Source organism: Emys orbicularis, chromosome 10, assembly GCF_028017835.1.
Source record: "Emys orbicularis isolate rEmyOrb1 chromosome 10, rEmyOrb1.hap1, whole genome shotgun sequence".
NCBI lineage: Eukaryota > Metazoa > Chordata > Testudines > Emydidae > Emys > Emys orbicularis.
This window is the reverse complement of record NC_088692.1, coordinates 66,691,362-66,716,386: the sequence shown is the minus strand read 5'-3', so window position 1 is coordinate 66,716,386 and position 25,025 is coordinate 66,691,362. Positions and strand designations below refer to the sequence as shown.

The 25,025-nt window shown below is 38.9% G+C and overlaps 1 protein-coding gene across 1 annotated transcript in view; it reads right to left on the bottom strand.

The window, feature by feature from the left end:
* WDR72 (WD repeat domain 72) overlaps positions 1–24,605 on the bottom strand; it is a 179,077-nt gene extending 154,472 nt beyond the window's left edge. The window contains exons 1-12 of the mRNA XM_065412337.1: positions 24,453–24,605; positions 23,008–23,114; positions 18,519–18,597; positions 15,249–15,423; positions 14,423–14,499; positions 11,856–11,975; positions 10,665–10,810; positions 10,213–10,309; positions 6,538–6,679; positions 5,787–6,032; positions 3,191–3,411; positions 1,345–1,540 (exon numbers count right to left, since the gene is read on the bottom strand). Of these exons, the coding sequence (XP_065268409.1) occupies positions 1,345–1,540; positions 3,191–3,411; positions 5,787–6,032; positions 6,538–6,679; positions 10,213–10,309; positions 10,665–10,810; positions 11,856–11,975; positions 14,423–14,499; positions 15,249–15,423; positions 18,519–18,597; positions 23,008–23,114; positions 24,453–24,605 (1,759 nt within the window). The remainder of the gene's footprint in view (positions 1–1,344; positions 1,541–3,190; positions 3,412–5,786; positions 6,033–6,537; positions 6,680–10,212; positions 10,310–10,664; positions 10,811–11,855; positions 11,976–14,422; positions 14,500–15,248; positions 15,424–18,518; positions 18,598–23,007; positions 23,115–24,452) is intronic.
* Positions 24,606–25,025: the final 420 nt, after the last annotated feature.

The window sequence follows — 25,025 nt, the reverse complement described above, 5'->3', positions numbered from 1 at the left end:
CTGTAAATGTAAGCTGCAGTTTTAAGTCTTTTACTCACAGAACAGCATATAATAGCACAGTAGAAAATAAATAAGCACTACACACAATTTAACAGTCTCCTGAGGTCAGTGTGGCTCTCCACCTGAAGAGCAACATCTTTTCTGTTTCTTTTGAACAAAAAGGTGTAATTTAGAAGCATTTTTAAAACCTAGATAAAATATTTTTGCACAATATGTCTTCAATGCTGGAAAAAAATCATACCGGTTTTGGAAAAAAACATAGTTTTGAACAGATTTTAAATGCTAATAACTTCATTTTAAGTTAAGCCAACTTTTTTTTTTTAAGATTCAGTATATTAGAGGAAAAATAAGTACCATATGCCTTGGCAGTTCCTATCCTAATTACTCAACTGTATTAAATAGCTTACTAAAATCCATGTAGTATATAATTTATGCAGTCTGCTTTTTGCCAAGTACTTCATTGAATATTGGTATTTATCACATTTAAACAGGGAACTCTGTCTAAAATAGGTACTTTTTCAGGATAGCCATTGACCTAGCTATATTAGTTTGTAGAGCAAAATATCTTTTATAAATGTTGTGAATTAAGTTTTGTATAGTGAATTTTGTAACATATTTTCCTCTAGTATTAATATTCTTTATATTACATGGCTTCTAATCTCATTTTGTACTCTTTTTTTCCACAAGATGTGTTCTCACTTGCAGAGATAAACATTGTATTGCAATTTTCAATAACATTAAAGCTTCTAATAATTTGAAGTCTCTCAATGTTCAAATAAGTACATTTACCATCCTTATGAATCAGCAGTCACCCTACTGAATCACCTGTGAATCCACAATTTAAGCTGAAATACTCTGTGTTAGTTTTCCCAACTACACAGTTGTGAGAGTTGCAATTAATTATCTTCCATTATTACTGATCATCAATTAACTCAAAAGGTTGCTAAGATTGTGAGTGTGCTGAAGAAGGCAAAATGTAATGACATAATTTGAGATTGGTAGGACAGTAAATTTCTCTCTTGTTAATAATTAAAGTAGATAACTTATGTTTTTATTTATAGCTTCCAGAAATATCCGGCTCACTTCTCTGTACTGCAATATCAGCTAATCATCTGCTTGTCAGGATCTGACTCAAGCGCTTGTATTTTATTATTGACATACTCTGTATCACATGAAGCCTTTAATTCTTGCTCATTTATCATAAAAAATTTAAAGTTTCTAATTAATAAATGTAATATGTTACTATCTTTGCATGGCCCCACTACAGATCTGGGTACATGTAACCAAACATCATAGATTAGAACAAAACTAATTAGCAAGGGCTGAACAACAAAAACACATTACCTGTTTCAATTTCCCAAACATAAACTGAATCATCTTCGCATCCGACAATTAGCAGATTTTCAGCAAGGTGCCATTTTATCATCTTCACAGGAAACAAATGCTTCCTGGCATGTAAGAGACATACTCTCTCCTGAAGGTGTAGAAGTGCTACTGAATGATCACTGCATATACAGCACACAATCCTGTGCCCGTTTAGCTGCAAAAACATATAAATAACTCAATTTTTATTATTATTTTTTATTATTTTTATTGTGGTAGCACCTATGAGCTCCAGTCCTGGACCAAGAGCCCATTGTGCTAGGCACTGTACAAACAAACACAAAACAGTCCCTGCCACAAACTATATTCATTTAGAAACTAGTGTTACATTTCAGCCTGCATTCCAAAAATTGTTTGAAAAGATTAACTATAAATCTGATCTCCAAAGGAAAGGTACAATCCAATGCATGTGTATTGGATCCTCTAAAAAATCACGTACATCAACAGGTGGGCTATTAAAGCAGCAACTATATAATCAAATATACTCAGTAATAGAGGTTTTCCCTGGAAATAAAAAGAAATGAAAAATTACTTTAACTCAAATCGCTATTCATCTGACATAAAATTATGTATCAGTTCTTATGACACAAAGGCCAAAGGCAAACTATCGCCAGTGCAAAAACTAGGTATGTTATAATTGCATTTTGCACTATGTGGATCTGTTCCTGTAAAAGCCTTATTTCGACAAGTAATCCTTACTGACACAGGGTGGAATTCACCCTCGGGTAAAATTCACCCCTGTCCAAAGGACCAGAAAAATGCCTAGGTGCCATGTAAGTCCAACACAACCCCTGAAAACAGGGCTTAAGAGATCAGGTTACCACCTTTTGCCACAAGGGTGATTTTCACCTAGCAGTACAGAGAGCCAGCACAAGGCACTATGAACCAGTTAAGCCTTAAAACTCTGTGTACATGTAATTTCTGCCCAATATCCTAGTATTTACTCCTGCGGCAAGCCTGAACCACCACCTATTGTATTGTGTCTACCCTGCTATTTTTAGTTAGCTAGCTCAAACAAAGCTAGCGCATGTATGTCTACCCAAGCTGGAAATTACACCTCCAGCTGTAGTGTAGATGCACCATAAGTGGACCTTGTGTAATAAATAGGTTATTGCGCAGGCCCTTTGAACTAAGGTGTATTTCACCTTTAAGGGGTAAAATTCTTGCTCCATTGACTTCAGGGGCGTCTCATGTAAGTAAGGGTTTGCTGTATTGAACCCTGTACATTTCAAAAATGCACAAGAATATTAGAAATTAAATAGTACTAGAGCTGATCGTTCATTCTGAAGTAAAAGATTGTTTCTAAAGCATCTAGTTAGACATGAGAAAAAGGCCAATAGAAATTTGCTAGGTATCAAAACAATCAAACACAAATATTTATACATAACTAAGTGTTATTGGCCTGATTCTCCTCTCATAGTTTTTACACCAGCGTAACTATTGACTTCAGTGGAAGCCACTTCAGATTTACACCAGCATACATAAGTGAGAAGAGAATCAGGCAATTATGTGCCCTCTGGCAATTATGTTTATTCAGAACTAGTTCTCTCTAAAAATGCCACATTCAGACAGGAAAGTCTTTATTCTCCACTCCAGTTCTCCAGGTTGATGACTTAATGGGACCTGCACTGATGTAACAGTAGCGAATCAGACCCCAAAACAGGAAGCCGACGTAGATCTCACACAAAACATAAAGTAAGTAGTTAGTAACTGGGAATTAAGTTACAAATAAAATAAAATTATTACTGTAAATGTTACTCCCCCCCGCCCTCCAAAAAAACCCATCATATACTCTGTCTTTACTTACTCTGTAGTTCTCTGGTGATAACAACAGGTTCATTACTGGACCAGCTTGCAGAGTGAATTGATGCAAAATTTCCTCCGTAAATATATCCCACCAGATCACACAAGAATCCTGGCCACCTGACACCAGCCAACTTGGATCAAACCTGGCTGATTTACTGTGTGGATAAAGTAAACAAGTAACACTCCTGCTGTGGCCCTTAAGAACTTTGGAAGGCAAAGTATCTGTAAGACAAAAATGTTAGATAAATGATTTCTGCCCTTTACAAAAAAAAAAAAAAGCGTACAGGTTTTTACTATATATGTGCTTGCAGTCAGGAAATCTGTACGATGAAATGTATTCAAGAGTAGAGTCGGCGCTAGGCATAAGCAGACTAAGCAATTGTTTAGCGCCCCGAGCAGCTCACGGGGGTCCCCTATTCGCTTTTTTAGTATGTGTTGTTGGGGTAGGGGTCAAAAATATTCCTGCTTAGGACCCCCAATGGGCTAGTACCATTTCTATTTAAGAGCTCACTCCTAAATGAGTAAGAGTTTTAGGCCAATATAGCCCTTACTCAAGATCAAATTCTTTTCTCTATGCCACAAAAGGCACACAACAGGAGCACTGATCCACAGCTCCTGAGTTGCTGCCACTCTGCTATATTTTTCCTTTTTGAGAGGGGAGCCAGAGGTAGAGGGGACTTGAGAGGAGAAATGATCAAAAGGAGCATAGCCCAGGATCTACAGGAGGGAACCCACTGGATCTGAAACCTTTCGCACCTCTCTCAACTACAGAAAGACTTTGGATATGTCTGCAATGCAATGTCAGCCTAGGGTTAGAAGAATCTGAGTTAGCAGACCCTAGATTTGTTAACCTAGGGTTTGAGCGTCTACACTCATTTGTAACCCCAGATTAGAAATTGCTGAACCTTGTGTCCCAGCTTCGGGCACCAGCATCCACACTGCATTTGCAGGCCTGAGTCCTACCACCCATATTCCAGACTTCCTCGCATCCTCGCAAAATGTGGCCGCTCTAGTCCTTTGTTTATGGTGCAATGTGGGAAAACTTGACCGTTCAGAGGAATTGTGGGGTACTTTTGGCAGAATCTCAGAGCACGAGTCCAGTGGGGCTGCATCTATACTGCAAAGCAATGGGGCTTGAACCCTGGCTCCCAGCTTGACTCAGGCTTGGACCCTCCACCCCTGTGGGGTCCTGGAACCCTTTGTCTGAGTCCTGGGTTAGCACAATTTGTGTGTAGACAGAAGAGGGATTAGGCTTGAAGCTGAGTTCAAATGCTGGGTTTACATTGCAGTGTGGACATACCATCTGTTTCTTTGCAATATGCCACAGCCAGCTCTCTCTGTATATGAACAGAGCATTGGCTGTGCAGAGCTGGGCTCCAATGCAGTGGCTGCAGAGGGGAGAGAAGTGGTTCAGTGCTGGTGGGGGAACATACGCTACCATTTTCCCCTTGGCACTCCCTGATCTTCACCCAAGAGCCTAGGGCCTTTTCAACTGCTCAAGTGGAGGGGAGTACAGGGTCCTCAGTCTTACTTGAGTAAAACTCTCAGTAAGCAGAATTAAGTAAAGACTACAAAATGTCTCCACACATTTTTAAATACAAACAAAACTTAGGAAACAGACTCTGAAAATGCTTATGACTAGGCATAGTGTTGATGATCCCATGTAGTCCTATTGGTACTATTTTCTTATCGGGCCTGATTCTCCTCTCAATTACACCAGAATAAAGCCAGTGTAAATGAGAGGAGAATCAGGCCTCATAAAAAAATTCATCACGGTAACGAATCCATGCTCAATTGCAAGTATTTGCACAATCGGGCTCCCACTTCTTTAATGAAAAAATGCACCTGGAAAGAACCTAAGGTGCATCAACATATGCATATAACAAATTAAAAAGTGACCTTATTGTATTAAAAAGAAAAAAATCAAACCAAACCAAAACACACACCAAGTTTTAAACACCTTCTGAAACTGGAGCAGAGGAAATGTTTCAATTCTTTCAAGATTGAAATAAAGATTCTTTTATATATGCTCTGAAATTCAGGATTAAAAAGATGTGTTATAATCTAGTATTATTTTTAATTAGGGTTAAAATGACAATTCATACCAAAAGAAGCGTGGATATAAAATACCATTCAGAAGAAGCTAGTCAACCAGACCGTGCACTTCTGAAAATTAAAATCGGTTAAACCAATGGATTTGGAATAATTTAAAGGCAAGGCAATTTAAAGGCAAGGTAACATGACCCATATTTATATTTGACTTACGGTGGCAATTTCTTCACCTATATAATGAAACAGTTCAAATATACATACTGTACAATACTAAACAAATGATTCATGGCAACATATCCAGGGGAGAGCAGTATAAACATGTAATTGTTCATGAGAAACAATATTAAATAAAAAGGAAAGGGATCAATTCTGCCCTCAGTTTCATGGGTTCTGCTCTCAGCAACACCACCAGGACCAGGACTTGTGTAACTGAGGACAAAACTGAGCCGTCATGTCCCTACTTCCTGCCTCCTTTTTCATTTAGAGGAATATGAAAAGATGCTTGATTAAAAATTAGATTAAGTAGAATTGCATTAAAAACTTACGTTTCAGCAAGGAAATGTCTTCTAAAATTCTTGCTTTGGCAGCATGCAAAGCAAGTGTTACGAAAATTTTCCCATCTTCACACCCACACACCAGCTTATCAAGGTTGGGCACATATACGGATGAAGTGACTGCTGCACTTTCGGTCCCATCTTTAGATGCACAAATATGATCAATAATGCCTTCTGACATAGCACGATGTTTGTCAAAATCGTCCTGTAGAGTCCAAGCTGCTGCTATTGGGATCTCTAGCAAAAAGGTATAGTCAAGAATAATTCACATGAAATTTCCAGGGATTCAACAATAGAGAACAAGTCAGAGAAGTGACTGATTGTAAAAAAATTATAAAAAATAAAAAGCACACTCGCCTCCCTGACCACCTCCTCCCAAAGAGCCTGTCTTTCATCCTGTGATTTGGAACAGTAATTGTACTTTTTCCACACCAGTTGGATCACATGGTCCCTCAATGGGGTAACCTCCATGCACTGGCCTGTGTAGGCCCAGCATGACTGCCCTTTCCATGGCATTTTGGACAGGGTGGGCAATCTGTGCAAGGATTGTGCCTATGTTTCTCCCCTCCAGACCTATGCATGGCTTTATTGATGTAGAGAGCCTTGTGTAAGTTTTACAGACCAGAGATGAATTCTACCCTGAATGACTAGAGAAGCTCCACTTTCCCGGGTGACTTTTCATGAGAACTGAGGTAGCAACAATGCAATTAAAAATTGCACATAATATAGAAAATTGCCTAACCTTTTGGAGAACCATCAAGCGTCGACACTGGGACATCAGGAATATGCCACAAGGTGATTCTTCCAGATGCTTCTCCAGAAAAGAGAATCTTATAGAAAGGTTCCTTTCTTTCATTCATAAAGCCCATAACAAAAGGGAAACTCTGTGACAAAAGTAACAGCAACTAGTCAACATTTCCGTATGAAAAAATAGATTAAGACAATACAGTCCCTAATTGCAAAATAAAACTATAATATCTGGAAATACATCTAGAAATAAAGGGCTGAATCCTCAGCTGTGGCTGAACTTTCCTCAGCCAGTGGCTGCTCTAAAGCCAGGGGCTGCTCTAAGTTGCACTGGCTGGTATGACCCTCTTAAAGGCCACTAGGAACACAGGGACTGCCAGAGTGCAGCATTGCTCTACCCATGCTCTTGCCACAACCTATACGCCAGGCCAGGAGTTGGGACTGGTGGGGAAATGCTACCCAGGGTCTACACCACCTGTGAATTCTTCTACGCCAGGAGAATCCGCAAGCAGCTTGTTAAGTAAACTTTCTGCCTGCTTTGTGCTGGCAGTTTTGCAGAAAACAAGCAGAATGGGGGCAGGAATTGGGCCAAAAAATTCAGCTGATATAAAACCTAAATTATCTTCATAACAAACAGAACAAAAAAAACCCTGCATTCACAGTAGAGTATATGATACAAGAGAAAGCAAGTCTGGGGACAGTGTTTTGGCATAAATACTTAATGGCCTACAGTGTCATCATTCACTTAACCTGCAAGAAGTTACAGGGTATATGGCTATAATACACTTGAAGAAAGCAGACTTGTTACTGACATCTAACAGGTCTCTGATTATTGTGTTTCATCATTAACAGTTATTGTACAATGCTGAGAAAAATACATGTGGAATGCAAATGCTATGTTTATTGATAGCTGAAGTCATACATTCTTCCACTGGTACTGGGAATCTATACACCCTCTTTAATCAGAGACCCCTGAATGTAAGGACTAACACATATGATACTACATACTCAATTCCAGTAGTGCCCAAACTATAGGCCTGTGCAGCATTTGACAGTGGATGCTCTCATGGTCCTTATTTCCAACTTTTAAACTGCATTAAAATATAGGTGAAAATACATTAACATTCAGATTTTCAAAGGCACAAAATGCCATTAGATGTATGTCCAGCTCCTACTTAAAAGTCAATGAAAGCTGGGCTTTTAACTCTTATTTTGGGGGAAGATTCTCTAAGGCACAAATAACATTCTCATATCACTTTTCCATATAAGCAATTGTTGGAGTTGCAACAAGGATGTTACATGATTGCAAATGGGAAGAGAAGTCCACAGAATTATAAATATGGGTGCCACTATGAAAAGATTTGGGAACTCCTGCTCTGTGTTATGATGTAGCACTTGGAGGTCGAGATGTACAGCCTCACAAGCTACTTTGACGTCACACACTCGATTTTGCCATAAAAATCACCATGGATTTTGCCATGAAGTTAATTAGACAGGATGAAGCCAAACATCAAAGAATAAGAACAGAAAATGGGTAGAATGTGGATACTTTAAAAAAAAAATGCTTTCATTTGTTGGAAAAAATTATACATAAGCTGCTCTGCCATCATAGTGACACAGTTATTGCTAAGCCATGTATTTTGGCTACTTCTCTTCCTTGATGGTCTTTGATCTTTTGACATCCTTCAACTATTATCCTATCTGATTTTAGATCACAAGTGTTTGAGGGGAAAAATAAACTAATGGCTATTGCCCTTCACATAAAAATTAAACCTGACAGGTTTAGGAAAACTATGCAGCAAAAGTGGTGTCTAAAATCCTTTACCCAGCAACAAAAAGGAGGGACTAATAAAAACCTCAGACAAGCCTGTATATTTAATAGTGCTTTTGGTGGAGTACAAATAAAAATATGCCTTTCTCTCATAGTCCTGACGAATGGTTTAAGGGTCTGATCCTGGTCCACTTAAGTCAACATCAAAAAAACAAAATTGACTTCAACAGGAGCAGGTCCCACATACTTTTTCATAGCCAAATAATAAATAAGTAAAATTCCATAAGTACTAAGTCTTAGCCTTGGTCCAATGGTTGCTGTCCTTACTCAGACAGAATCCCTGTTAAAATCAATAGGGTTTTTGTTTTTGCCAGAGTGGGGACTGTAGTAACCAATCCTTTATTTGTATCTTCCAATCACTTAATTTCTGTTCATTCAACCGGCCATCATCTTCTCTAGTCACACAGAGAGGAAAGCAACCATTCAGATGTATTCTTTCCAATAGCGGAGTTCATTTGAGTCACCCATTGTCAAGCTAGTAACTAGTAAACTTACAATTGGCACACACCCAGGCACACATTTACAACTGGAAGTATAAGGACTCTTGATCCATCTGACTCTTCAATTTCCTCTGTACGAACTTCCCTAAACTTTAGAAACAGCTTCTTAGGCCTTAGGTGCCAATCCTGCAAAGACTTACACATGTGCTTAACTTTACACACTGAGTACTGCCAGTAAAGTCTGCTCACACTGGAAAAAAAGTTAAACACATGCATAGGTCTTTGCAGGATCAGGACAGGAATCTCTGTATAATGTAATGTGTTCAAAGACCTGATTACAAACAGTTTGTGGTGGATGCATTTTGTAATGAACTAAGAGAGTCCTTGGGCCCAAACAGTTATGCATGCGTAGTCATAGAATCATAGAATCATAGAATCATAGAATATCAGGGTTGGAAGGGACCTCAAGAGGTCATCTAGTCCAACCCCCTGCTCAAAGCAGGACCAATTCCCAACTAAATCATCCCAGCCAGGGCTTTGTCAAGCCGGGCCTTAAAAACCTCCAAGGAAGGAGACTCCACCACCTCCCTAGGTAACGCATTCCAGTGCTTCACCACCCTCCTAGTGAAATAGTGTTTCCTAATATCCAACCTGGACCTCCCCCACTGCAACTTGAGACCATTGCTCCTTGTTCTGTCATCTGCCACCACTGAGAACAGCCGAACTCCATCCTCTTTGGAACCTCCCTTCAGGTAGTTGAAGGCTGCTATCAAATCCCCCCTCATTCTTCTCTTCTGGAGACTAAACAATCCCAGTTCCCTCAGCCTCTCCTCATAAGTCATGTGCTCCAGACCCCTAATCATTTTTGTTGCCCTCCGCTGGACTCTTTCCAATTTTTCCACATCCTTCTTGTAGTGTGGGGCCCAAAATTGGACACAGTATTCCAGATGAGGCCTCACCAATGTCGAATAAAGGGGAACGATCACGTTCCTCGATCTGCTGGCAATGCCCCTACTTATACAGCCCAAAATGCCGTTAGCCTTCTATTGACTTCTATAGGAGAATTCACACAAGTAACTTTTTGCAGGATTGAGCCCCTTGGGTGTAAGGAATTCTTAATATTCTACCTTGCCTTTTAAATTTTAATACAAATTTTGAAAATTAACAAAAAAATCTTAACAAAGAGCCTTTTGTAAAATACAAAGTATATCATGGATTCACCATATTTGAAAGTCAAAATTAGAATCAAGGAGTAAGCCTTATTTATTATATCAATACAACAACTAAACCCAGTTTGACTCAATGCCTTAAATGTCCAGTTTGCTGAGAGTCTGTCTGGTCTTTACAAGCAAAATATGAAGCAACTTTTGAAGCTCATTGTACAACATTCTCATGTTACCTTATTTTCTTTCACGTAAGTGGAGCAGAGTAAATGAGGATAAACAGTTTCTTTGAGCACTTTTCCATCGGCAGGATATATGCTTTTAGAATGTCCACTGCATAATTAAAAAGAAAATCAAATGCTTTAGAAATTGGTCTTTTTAAAAGCAGAATGGTTGTGTCCAAGATTCTCAAGTTCAGCTAAAGTTGTTGGGTAAGTAATTACAAGTGATTTCTTTTTGAAACCACAGCACCAGCTGCCCAAGTTCTACATGGCTAATCTTATTCCTGTATCCCCTGCTGTGTCAAACAAAGACTGAGGGCTGTCAAACTCAGGGTAAATCTTCTTGTGCCAAAGTGTTTTTGTTCTGGTTTTTCATCATTTGCGACATGCGGGGATTTTCCATAATAAACCTCCCAAAGTTCATCTTGTACCTGAACTTTTTGTGTTCATTTCCAATCTGAGCCCACCTGTTCAGCAGCTGGTAGATGTAACTGTGACCATCTTCCGTCCAGATGATGAGTCTCCGAGCAGCTAGCACTTCACCACCAGCAAAGCACTGACCACTTTTGTTGAATTCAGTGCACAGCAAGGAAAAATCACAATAATCATAGACCTAAAGACAGAAAAATGATAGATAAACATAAATGAAAACTATGTGTTTCCTGTTGACTATTTCATTTTAATGCAAATACTGGCTTTGAGCAAAGATTCAGAAAGTAAAATATTTATGAGACTGTTTTTATGGTGTACATTCAGACTACCCTATTAAATTCAATGGGGTTACACTACTGTTAAAACACAGTAAGATCAGAATCAGGCCACATGATTCTAGGAAGAAAAAACTGCCAATTAAAATAAAAACAACATTAAAGGCTTAAAGGTAGAGTTACAGTCAGGGGGTTGGGAGGAGGCAGGGGATTTGTTTTGTTTGTCATTCCAAAATTCATCCTCTGTGTAACTACATTGAGTTCAGGAGTGAATGTGGCCCATTAGAACAAAACCTTCAAATTTCCTCTTGGGAGAACTTGTACATTCCTCTGTTCATGATCACACTACATATGTAGCTTCTTTAACCCAACACTGTTAGATCCGCCCACTGTTAGATCCGTGTCATCTGGGACACACATTTGTTCTTCATCACAGATTAATTTAATCACCATGCAAACCCACATCTTTCCAGGAGTGCATAGCAAAAGATGGCTATCCCACTCCCAGCTCCTCTGAAAACACATAGGCTGCTATTCCACAGGGCCTCCTCTCCTGCAGTTGCAGGAGAATGTAGTGCGGTGGTCAGGGGGGGCAGCATGTGGTATGGTGGTATGGCAGCATGTGGTACTGACTTTCAATGGGATTTAGGAACCCAAGTCACCTTTGAGAATGAGACTTGGGCACTGCAATACAGAGCAGAGCACAGCATTAAATACCTTTAAAAATCCAGGCCTATATCATCTCAGCTACGCAATTAAAATAACTGGTGAAGAAATGGAGCAAGCCGTTTCCTCTGATATCCCAAATAGCTAGTGAGTACTGTTTCATTTGATTTAAGGAGGAAAATAACTACTTACATATAAAATCAATCATGTTCACTTTTCCAAAATGCTACTGAATTGCTAACAATGTTATATAGGAAGCATTAAGTACTATGTGTAATGCTGTACCTTCCAACAGTTTGCGAGCACGACTAAGAGGAGTCTTTCTGTGTATGTGCAAAATCTTATTGCTTGGCAGTTTGTACAGTCCAGAGCTTTGGATTCTTGCTCATATACACTTTGCCTCTCCTAGATATTAGAGGGAAAAGTAGTAGTATTAGACAAACAAGATATTCTGGATCTTCAGGCTGCGAATTTTCAGGAAAGAAACCATCTATTAAAAACATTTTGTAAATACAGACGTTCAAAATGCAATGCAAACTGTAACTTTTCATTAAACAGTGAGTTCGGGGTAGGATTCATGGCCCCTGTAGAGATGATGGGCATTCTGTGGGGACTGCCTTCATACTCTCATTTAAAGGAGTGGCAATGAGGGTCAGGGAGGGCTTGGATCAGGGAAGAGCATAGGCAGCATTGATAGATCTGCCACTATGAAGATGCACTAGCCATTGCTCCATGTAAAGCCAACAAAGCCATAGCAGTCTATACGCTCGCAGTTTCAGATACACAATGGCCAACAGGGGATTCTTTTCCTACAGCATAGCAAACAATCGTATCGTCACTTGAGTTGTATGCTGGGTAAATGATCTTGACTTAAATTAATACTTTCCCACCACTTTTAGGGGTCATTATATTCCTATCCTTTTGGATTTGAATGCATGAATGGCTTGCAAAAGAAAAAATCCTACTTTTTGCCCTTTTCAAAGTGAATATCAAAGGCTCACTATCGAGGCTGACAGGCCCAAAATAGTTATGTTGGAATTATTTTTATTAATTATTGATCACATCACAAAATACTGACATTTTCTGCCATGAAACAATCCCCCTCCCATCATCAATCCTCCGCAAGAAGGTCTACAGTGGTCAGACAATCTCAGCTGTTAAGTTAAAAGCAAAACAGCCACTATCACAGGCAGGAATGTCATGGCATCCTCTTACTCACCCTTGCATCTCCAGGAGGGAATTACAATTGATGAGAATTGTGCTCTCTAGGTATTTGAAGGAGCTGTATTCTCACTAACTCTGAACCCCTCCCATCTCAAAGGGCAGAAAAGAAAAGGATCGGCGTAATACCTACATATGCTTGTGTTATGTCTGTTTGTGACTGGTGGCTGCACAGTCACTCAGCTTTAACAGCAACAATTTCAAGGCTGCAGCAGCACTAGTTATCTAGGACTGATATACTGAATGGAAATGTTAAACACAGACTTTTTATAACAATGAACATGTTTTTAGAAGTGACATCAAACTTGACAGCATCTCTTTAAGGGTCTGATCCTATCAATTAATATGCACCTCCCATGAGGTGCTCCTACATTAAGGTACTAATGTAGCTAAGCGTACTCTGGAGAAAGGAGGTGCTGAAATTGTTGCTAGTGTGGCTAAAAAGGCAACCTTCCTATTTTAAGAAAAGGATTATACAAATTTGAGTCCTTTATTAGTGATAGTACTAATTTTTTTATATAACAATATAAGTGTTATGGATCTCATTGCCACAGGAAGTTGTTGGGGCAAGAATTTAGCAAGATTCTAAAAGGAACTGGACATGTATATGGATATTAAGAATACCCAGAGTTATAATAAACAGCAACAAAAATTTTGAAAGGGATATTAAACCTCATGCTTCAGGATTTAAGTCAATCCCTATCTATTAGAGACCAAGATTTGAACTAGTATGGGGGCCACATCTGTCTACTGCAGGGTTCTGACATTTTCCTAAGCATCTGGTTCTGACCACTGTACTAGACTAGATGGGCTTATGTCTGCTTCAGTCTGGTCATTTCTATGTTCCTGTGTGCTTACAAAAAGCAAGAAGTTGAATTCATCCACATTTTAATGCTACTAATGTCAGTGGAGTTACCCCATGGATGAATTTGGCCCAAACCATCAAAGTCCTTGGCCTAAAGTACTTGCAGATTAAGTGGATCAAAAGAAAAGCTAGGACTCCAGTTTCAGCTCAAACAGGTTTCAGGGCAGGTTTGGTGAGAATATTAATATTCATAAACTGTACACAATAAGTAGACTTGAGGAGAGAGGGTGGGTGAAAGGCTGTTCCAAATGAAGAGGATAGCATGAAAGAATATGAAAAATAGACAGTGGGAGAAGGAGACAAAAATAGTATATAGGAGACAGAAAGAAGGACCAAGAGAGCATACAGGTAGAATTATGCAGAGCTTTGAACATTACGTGGAAGGAGGGAAGAAGGGGTTTAGAGGAGGGAGTGACAAGAAAGGATTATGATCTTAGCATCAGTGTGGAAGAATAACAGGCAAGATGTAGGAAAGCCAGAAGATGATGCAGTAGTCAAGGCAAGAGATGTACAAAGACATGGACTAGTGTTTAGTGGAGATAAGAAGGATGGATTCTAGGAATTTTATTGAGAATGAAGAGATAGGGCTTAGTAAGAGCCTCAGCCTTTTCAACAAACATGCTTACAAAAATAACTAACTCTGTTTAATACACATTCACAAGACATTATGTTCAGATTCAGTATTTTTGTATCCTCACAATACTTCCATGTTCTATATGTTACATTCATGTTTTAGGTTAAGACTTCATGTTTCATGCAAACTGACCTGTATACTGGTCACTGATGAGGATAGATCCCATACTTTAAGATCTCCAGTTACAGATACTGCTACTAGTGAATCTTCTATAAAAAGGTAATACAAAGCTGTTTAATATGAAACTAAATTCAAATCACTGTGACTTGAGCCAAATGAGAACACAAGTACCACCAATGCTACCTTAGTGCATACTGGAGCTCTGTTTTGGAAATACCAACTTTAGTCTTTTGGACCTGATGTTCCAGACTGTACACACAAAACAGAATGTCTAATTTGTATGTGCAGTCACTGTATTGTGAAGGGAAACAGGGTCCTTGTATATAGAAATGCTCAACCATGCGCTTAACCATCAATCTCATGTGCAAATAGGATATTTGATCAAGGTAACTGTGTGAGCAAACTAGGTGAATAATTGCACAATCAATCACTTTGTTAATGCAACTGCACATAAACACTTTTGAAAATCAGGCCATGCACACATATAATCTCCCTAATTTCACACTCATATAATCATTGTCACAGGTAGCCTATTAATTGAGCTAATTATTAACAAAGTGTAAGAAAATAATTCTTTCCGGCTCTCAGGTTTCTGCTTAAGAAGCAAAACACAGTAATTTAAGTCTGATTGACATTAAAATGTAAATGTATCTTCAAGTATCGATATTGAAGTATTTTACATCCTGAACGTATTTGTGAAATATAACAATATATTTAACTAACTATAATTAAAATATAGTATAGAAAGAATCTTTAGGCATTTGCTGCTCTATATAAAAACAAGACATGACTGGCCGGCTTACACGCTAATTTCTGCATGTCACTACTATATATGTACCTTGAATCCTTGTGGAGTGAACAATGCACATACCACTGATCCAGTCAGAAGACTGAAAAGATATTAAAGTGTGAAGAACAGCCAAAGTCTTAGCATCAATAATGAGGACATCTTGATATTGTCCACAACACAGAAGCCAGCCATCTCCTGTCATTCGGAAGGAGCAATGGTAATACTGTCCAAATGGAATTAAGCAAGAAAAGGTTAATAGAGAGAGCTATACAAGTTCACTTGCATATTATTTCTGGCTTTCATACACACCATTTTATAAAATTTTAATTAACAAAAACAGTATTTTAAACACATTAAAACTTATTTTTAAACTGCATCAGAATCATACAGGTGAGCCAATTAATACCTGTATATAATTCTGAACAAACAGAAAAAGAAGCTCCCTGCTTCGTCTCATGACACTAACATTCTGAAATGTATGATGGTAAGATGAAATTAATGCAAATGAATGCTTATTGAGGAGGCCTCATGCAGACACATCACACCAGAGCTCCATAATCTATACTGGCTAGCTATTAAATTCCTGGTGGAGTTAAAGGGGTTAATTTTACCCTATAAAACCCTAAGGGGGTTTGGGATTTGTTCAACTGAGAGATCTCATCTCTCCCCATCCATGAGACACTGCTGCCATTCTGAAGGTGCTATAACCTAAAATCCACCAGTTTGAAAAAGAAGAGAGCTGATGGTAGGTTATTTTCCAGGAGGGATTCTCAACTATGGAATTCACTTGTTTAAAAGAAGGCCAAATTTGTCAGTATTCAGCACATTTTTGGTTTTGTAGGTGTCTGAGAGTGGGATTGGCTATTGGATGGTGGATGCAGAGTAGCTAATGTGGGTGTTATTTTGGGCAAGTATTATTATGGCATGCATGTACATTTGGATTTTGTGTGATTTTTATTCGTAATTGTATGTGTAAATATTGTAAAAATGTCTAGGGCCTGGGACTGTTGCTTCAAATAGAATCTAAATAAATAAAGTTGTCAAAATAAATTGAGTGATCATGTACTAGCATGCAAATATACTGCTGAATTATACTTTTTTATTCATTGTTGCTTAGCTCTCTATATTTTTAGTTTTGGAAACGTACTCCATTTTGTTACAGTTAACTAAATAATATCTGAAAATTATAAAGAGTTACATAAATAACAAAATGGAAAAAAATATACACATCTACACACCACTAAGAATGCATATCTGGAAATGTTATCATAACTGGAAACATTACTTTGGCTCCATAGAAACACAGCAACAAATGCGTTCAACCATTTGTAGCTACTGCTATTCTTTAAAAAAGCAGCTTTTAACTGGCAGACTTGGACAGTCAGCCCTCTAGGAAGAGAAGATCTCACATTTACTTAACCACAAATGATTAACAGGCCTGTTGCTCCTTGTGTTCAAGTTTCATTTAAAATGGCAAATGTTCAATTTGCAGTGTCCTGACATCTGCCAATTTCTGCTGAGGCATACATGAGTACAGAAGGAACCTATGAAACTAGATTTGTGAAATGTTAATTAGCAATCAAGCAACATTTTTCATGTGCTGATACCATCAAAATCCGCATGTGTCTGCACCCATCTCAGAGTAACCTCATGTAGGTAGGAATGCTCTCACAAATACTAGCACCAATCAGTACTTCTGGAGCAATAATACCAGGCAGTACTCACTTTTGAAGGCTATTCTTTTAAGAATGATGATTCCTGTCCTACCTACATTTTTTTTTTCAATTTTCCTCTTAGATACCCATTTTCTCCTTTTATCACCTTTTCAATGTCTCCACACACCTCCTAGTGAAGGGTGCTAGTCTTTCCTGGAGATTAGTATGTTGTTTCTCCTGCCCTCCCAAGCTACCTGGCATTGAGAGCAAGGTATAAGGACTCTACCTTTGATCTCCTATAATAGCACAATGGACTGGTACTAAACCAACAGGCTAGCCCACATATCTACCTCTTTTTAATAGTTCTCCTGCTCCTTAACTCTTTACATCCAATTGAGCCACACCCCACAGCAGAACATATTGGACCCACTATTACAACATTATTGCTGTTGTATATGTATGGTAATATGAATTGTTGGGGAGTGATTTTCATTACAATATGGCATACAGGCCCCAAGTCTGTTGATAAAACTATAAAAGTGCATTTAATTGTTAATTGACAAGTTGAAGAAAAAAGGTCATTTAAAAACTATCATTGATATTAATGCTTAAGTCAACCAGGCAAGCCAAAAAAGTTGCATGGAAACAGTATTACCTCTACAAGCTTTGAAATATTTAAAATTTTCCTGTAGCTTGGGAGTCTCATGAAAGCTCTAAAAAGTTCTCAGACTTTCAGCACTTGCAAACTAGACTTCCACACTCAAGAAAAACAGCATTTTAATTAACTTAGGGGCCCTGAGCAATTCTTTCATGAACACATCCAGAAATAAACCAGCAGCTCTCTGAATCAGAGCCACTCCTAAATCATATACATACATATTTCACACACACCCCTCATTCTCTAGCATCTAGATACTTAGCAAGTACCTGGATATACTTCAAAGCAGAGACTCGAAAGGGAATTGACTGAAGAAAGATTTAAAGAAATTTGACATCTAAAAATAAGTGTTCTACTGAGCTCTGTCATGAATGAAAGTGCATTTTTGGAAAGAGGACCTAGTATTTTCCTGGAGATTAGCAGCTAGGCAATCAAAACCCTCCAACTAATTTATCTAGGTTTAAAAGTAAGATCACTAGCAAACTGTCTTACAAAATATTTGGCTATAGAGTTTGCATTTACCCATTTTCAAGACAGACGACCTTAAACTAACATTTTCCATGTTGCCCTCATGAAGGCCAAAACAAAAACCACAAGAAATGGCCTTACTGTGCATCAATACCTGAAGCTCAAATGTCACAATCAATAAATATATGGATATTACTTTCTAGAAACATTAGTGGCTGAAAAAGAAATGCTTCTATTTGTCTGAGAAATAGAGGTGAAACACAAAGCGGAAATTTTTTTTAGTTCATTTCCCAGATGGAAAATGAAACAGGAATAAATAATAAATGGTAAGATGCTACATATACTGCAACAAGATTTTTGCTCTCTCTGTTTTCTTCCTTATGAAGTATGTTACATTCACAAACAATTTTCAAACATATTTCCCCAAAATCAGAGATATAATAAATAAAATAATAATAATAATAATAATAATAATTAATAATGTGCAACTCACATTGTAAAGCACTGAAATATTCAATGAAAAGTTGCTATACTTACACAGATTGCTGTATGCCTATAAGGAAGGTTTGTGTTCTCAATGCACTGTCCACTAGTGACATTCCAAACACACATCTCCCTGTCAAAGATAACTTCATATTACTCTCTGTCATTTCCACTCAATTGGCTGGAATAATTTTGTGCCACCAAGTTTTTCTTTAGTACTGCACTTTTGTGGCTTTTTGTTACAGATTACTGGGTAAGAAAATGTTGTGGTCATTAGCAAGGGATGACATACAGTATCTGTTTCTTTTTGTTTTGGTAATTACACCCTGCTGCCTTGCAGCAAACCCTACTTTAAGGCCAAGTCTGGCCTACAACAAATTGTAGGTATACTGCCATTATGGCTCATCAATGTGTCACCATAACTATCATTCGCTGAAACTACATCCTTCTGAAAATGATTCATTTCACTGAACTTAAACTACACATTTTGAAAAGAATAATGCATCTTCTACAGCACCAGACTTTAGTTCTTGAGATAAGCTATCATTTTCTGTTAAGAATAAACAGTGCCACCATGAGGCTGTTTCTGAAGTCTATTTCTTCAATACAATACATCATTTCATATATATACTACCTAATCAGTAATAAAAATCAAAGGTTAATATTTTGAGAACAAGCTTTCAAATATTTTTGTATGTTAGCCAATGTACTTTACTTAAACCATATTCAACATGCTTTGGAATTAATGTCTAGTAGTTGTTCAATCAAGTTTACCTGGCAAGTGAAACCCTTCTGAGGTATGTCAAGTTGTCAGAGCTCGGCAGCTATGGGCCAGTTCCACAAAGGTATTTAGGCTCTTAACTTCCATTGATTTGAATGGAAGTTAGATGCTTCTATATCTTTGTGGATCTGGGCATACATGTTAAGAAAAAAAAAATCTACAGACTGAGTTAAATAAATGGTAACCATTATTCTTTCAGCAATTTAACCAAACATGTTACGCTATTCAGAAAATAATTGTTTCACAGTGTTGTCTGGAAGAGAATATATTAGGTTTACATTGGAAAAATAAAATTTCTTTATTAATATATCAGAAAAACAATTTAGAGATTTAAACTTCAACTGATACTGTTAATTTCATATAATTGGCTAATCCAAAATGATTATTCAGTGTTTATTTACCACTGTGTACACTGTAAATAAAATCTGCATGTGGTATGTTCCAGAAAGTTAGCTAAACAGAATGATTTCTAATAATCATTGCCTGGTGGCCAAATTCTTCTCTCATGTACTCTGGTGTAAATGAGGGGTAACTCCACTGACTTCAGCATTGGATATCTACACTGGTGTAACTGAGAGCAGAATTTCACCCACATTTCCATATTTTCTGCATGTTGCTTTGAAACGATAAGAGTTTGTTCTCTTCCTATGAGTAGGTAGAGAATAACACATTATAAATATTGTATCATGATGCCTTTTTTCTCTGACCAATACTGTCCATATCAGTGGATACAGGCAGGTGGAAATACACCTCTACCTCGATATAACGCTGTCCGCGGGAGCCAAAAAATCTTACCGCGTTATAGGTGAAACCGCGTTATATTGAACTTGCTTTGATCCGCCGGAGCACACAGCCCCACCCCCCCCAGAGCGCTGCTTTACTGCGTTATATCCGAATTCGTGTTATATCGGGTCGCATTATATCGAGGCAGCGGTGTATAAATCTTAATGGAATAAATTCAACATTTCCACACAAAAAAGGACACTAAGAATTGCCCATTATGCATTTTTCTGAGGAATGTCAGCAACAGAAAAGAGGAAAGGCCCGGACATTTTTAAATGGAATTAGAGGGAAACTTTTTCCATGCAATGTTCTTAACCACAATCCAAGAAGACAGAAACTTGAAAGTAGTAAAAGGACTGATCCACAGCCAAGAGTACACAATCTGACAAAGCTTGCCTCTGCTGAAGACGAGGCATCCTATTTGTAATCATTGCAGCTTCATATTGCAACCTTCCAGAGCTCAATGGTGAATGTCTTGCCATTATATCAGAGTGGTAGCCGTGTTAGTCTGTATCAGCAAAAACAACAAGGAGTCCTTGTGGCACCGTAGAGACTAACTAATTTATTTGGGCATAAGCTTTTGTGGGCTAGAACCCACTTCATCAAATGCATGAAGTGAAAAATACAGGGGTAGGGGTTGCTTTACCAAGTGTGAGGTCAGTCTAACGAGATAAATCAATTGACCTCACACTTGGTAAAGCAACCCCCATCCTTTCATGTATTTATACCTGCTCCTGTATTTTTCACTTCATGCATCTGATGAAGTGGGTTCTAGCCCATGAAAGCTTATGCCCAAATAAATTTGTTAGTCTCTAAGGTACCACAAGGCTTCCTCCTTGTTTTTGCCCTTATATGGTGCACCAAAGAAGTTGCCAGTGGTTCTGTGGAGTGAACATTTAAAGGGTTCTGAAGACCATTTGTCCTTATCTATACGTATCACAGATACACAGTACAGTCCATCCAGTAGTGAGCTTTCATTGTTTCTCCAAATAACATATACATATGAGAAAGCTTTTAGTCTTTTTCTAAGCCAATTTTTACATGTATATAGTATTTAAGCAACGGAATACTTTTCCCACTTAGCACTGTATAGATTAGGGCCAGAAAAATTAAGAATTAAGATGAAAGTTAACCTCACTTTCAGTACAATGGCCAGGATTAACTTTGGGAGTGTAAGGGGAATAATACAAAGTTAATTTTGTAGGTCTCCAGCCTCTTTCCTTCACCTAGCTACCAAACTTCTCTTTGCCACTGTCTCATTTAATCAAGGCAGCAAGCAGGGAGATGATTTCTTCAGCAGCAGCCCCCTCTAGAACAGGGCTGGGAATCCAGCAAGCATAGAGTGGACTTACAAGGTGGCTGGCCCCTTTAAGAGGAAATGGGACCTCAGCCCACCTGTGCCCAGATCAGCTTCCCTCCCCAGGTGGGTAATAATGAATGAGGTAATGAAGTCATGGGATTAACTCAGGCTAGACCTTGGTTTGTGAGAGAAGAAGGGATGGACTCCTGGAGTAGCTGCTAAGTGAGCTTGAATACAAGCTGGTAACACTCCAGGTAGGAGGATTAGGCAGGACAGAAGCCTGGAAACCTGTAGCTGGCTTGAGGAAGCAGCTGCAGGGAGCAAGACTGACTCCTGCAAGGAGTAAAGGACCTGAAACCAACTTCAGGATGGAGGACTAGGAACTTCTGACTCAACAAGAGAGAAACATTGAACTGGGGTTGGGTCGAGGGTCCTTTATTTAGTGAGGACTTATTAAGTTGTACCTCAGAAGAGGAATATTTTAATTACTGTTGGACTGTGATGGTGAGTTATTGATAAGCCCTATGAGATAAGGGAAATTGAGGCAGTTGTGACATTCTATACCTTGGGGGAGAGTCCTGTAATCCCCATATTCCTCATTATATTTAACTGTGATCTTGCACATAAAGCATTCCATGTGAGGTATCGGGGGAAAGGTTATGAACTGGTGAAACCCACTGTTCTATCTAAATATGCATATCTTTAATACATATAAAGTTATGAAAATTGTGTTGTATGGTTGTCACTAAAACATGCTCTAAGTTGGGGAATCAGCCAGATATTAGCTCCCCGGAGGCAACAGCAAGGAAAGTAACCAACACCCGGGCACAGTGTCAAACAACACATTGTCCAGCAAAGGAGCTACAATTCAATGACTCACCTACATGAGGCCACACCAGGGGAATTGCTCAACCTTGCCTGGAGACTCAGCAATGCCCCCAGACATGCCTGGACTTGTGCTCTCCAAGCACATAGGACTGAGGGTATAAAACAGATACAGTGGCCCCATGCTGGGCCTTTCTCCTTCACCCACCTACACTGCAAGCAACAAGGACACTCTGAAGACTCCAACTAGCAAGGCATTTTGAGAGACAGCCCAGGCTGGAGAGAGTTCAGGGGGGCACAACGGTCCCACAGTACCAGGCTGCACCCCGGGGAACCCATCACAGCAGGGTGCTGCCGAGCCATGAGAGGATGCTTGAGAGACAGCCAACCCTGTTACAGGGCCTGGGCACATCAACCTCTCTCATAGCTTCATTCCCTTGAGAGTCAGTATTCATGATGCTAAAGAGTTTTCTGGTCCTGCCAATGCCCTCCCAAAGCTCTGTGCTCCTGGTTGGCATAGGGCCTTGCTGCCCCCTGACAACGCATTCTCTTGGGAATGGGCTCCTGGCATCACATTGATTCTCTGGACCTGCCAGCCCTCTCTGCATTCCAAGGGATGGGCTTCCCATCTCCATGTTGTGTGTGGGCCAGCTGATAGTTGGGCATGGCAGAAGTAGAGACCTTCTTTGAAGAGGAATCCTATAGAATAACTTTACTATACTAAGTGACCACTGCACCTTCCCATGTCATGGGGGAAATGGATTGAAAGTCTGCTGCCAAATGCACAATTTGTTCTTAAGCCTTGCCACATGGTTTAAGATGCAAAAAGTAATTGAAAACTCATAGTTACCTACCCATTTTCAGTAGCACTAACCACATATGGTTGTTTCTCAAAGTCTCTTGCTTTCGCCAAGCATGTTACTGAAGCAGTATGACCAAAGAGAATTTCTTTAGATGAAATCTAGGAGAGCAATGCAGTTATTTCACTTAACTAAAACAGTACTTTTTTGTATAAATCATCAAGTAATCCAAAATTAAGAAATACCTTCATTATTAATTTTATTACTGACTCGTAGACAGTACACATTGTATTCCTACATAAGGCCAGATTGTGCCCACCAGCTCCAAGGATGCACAAGCAGAGAAGTGTGTAAGCCGCACTTGCCTTTTGCACCACTGCACACAGCAAGGCACAACTGCAGTCCCTGTGATCACTGTGGTATAAAGACTGCCCGTTTTGAGTGGCTTCTGGTGTGCAAGATGCTCCAAAAGAGTCAGAGAACAGGACAGCCCCAGCCCTGCCACCCACTACACACCAGATAGCAGAAGTGGCTGAGCGCACTAGGGATCTGATCCAGCAAAGCACTTAAGCAATAGGCTTCACTAAATCTAAAGGACCTATATTTTGATGGGCAAAAAAAGAGTATATTTTTCAATTAAGTTAACTTAACTTATTGGAAAGCCCCATTAAGATGCCAGAAAACATGGTTTGAAGCCGTGTTAGCTTAACGTTATTGAAAAGTCCCGTTAAGATGCCAATTAACTCATTTGAGCTAACATGACTTAAAAAAAGGTATGCTCCCTCTGTACACCTACAAGCTGTGGGAGGAAATCTGCCTTAACTCCTATTGGCAAGGTGTAACTTCACAATACTCCCCAACCTATGTCTGTTTGTAAATGGCATGCTTGAGCCCAAACGAAGAAGAAGTAAGAGCATGCCTGAGAACACAGCAGAATCAAAGCCATAAGAATGATGGGTTACAGTAAATAAACATACTTTTGCTACGAAATTACATCACTGATATATTTTACACTTCATCCCACTTGGTCCATCTTTCCTGAAACAGTTCATTTGTTAACTTAAAGAATGTAAGGCTTTCCATATCTCTTAGTTCTTTCATTCCTATCAACAACATTTCTATAATGGGTACCTTCTCTGGAACTAGAGGACCACACTTTGCCACTGATTTTAAAGAAGAACTCTCCAGAACAGGACCCATCATAATTATACAGATTTACTAACTGCCATCATCTGCTGCACTGGATCTCAAATTGTGGTCCATGGCTCACTAATTGTCCATGGAACACTCAATGAGGCCTGCAAAGAACTGGCTGCTCCCGTGAGATTTACATTTTATTTTCACATTTATTATGTTGGTTAATTCATTTTCTCCAACAAAAAGACCCCCACACATTATCTTTTACACTAATCACAACTGAGTTATATATAGTCTATTAATAATAAAAGGTGAAACTCCAACCAGGTTATTTGACAGACAACACCACAGTGGTCACAAACCTTTAAATCTGATGAGAGAGTCCAAAGACATATTTGCCCCTCTTGACTTCCTGTAACAATAGTCTGCTGGTCATCTGTAATCATTATGACAGTGATGCTGTGAGAGGGTGCTCTTTTCCCCCACAGTGCCACAGCCGGCACTGAGGTCTTCATAGTGTACAAAACCTGAAAATAAAAAGAGGGTAAAATAGTTATAAGTAACATAAAATATGAAAAATATATAATCCCAAACATTTCAAAGGGGTGATCACATGGTACTGTTCAAGGAGCCATTTTAGTCTGTATCAGCAAAAACAACGAGGAGTCCTTTTGACACCTCAGAGACTAACAAATTTATTTGGGCATAAGCTTTCGTGGGCTAGAACCCACTTCATCAGATGCATGGAGTGGAAAATACAGGAGCAAGTATACATGATGTATTTATACCTGCTCATATGTTTTCCACTCCATGCATCTGATGAAGTGGGGTATAGCCCACGAAAGCCTATGCCCAAATAAATTTGTTAGTCTCTAAGGTGCCACAAGGACTCCTCGTTGTTTTTGTTCAAGGAGCATAAATTGAGATTTTGAGAG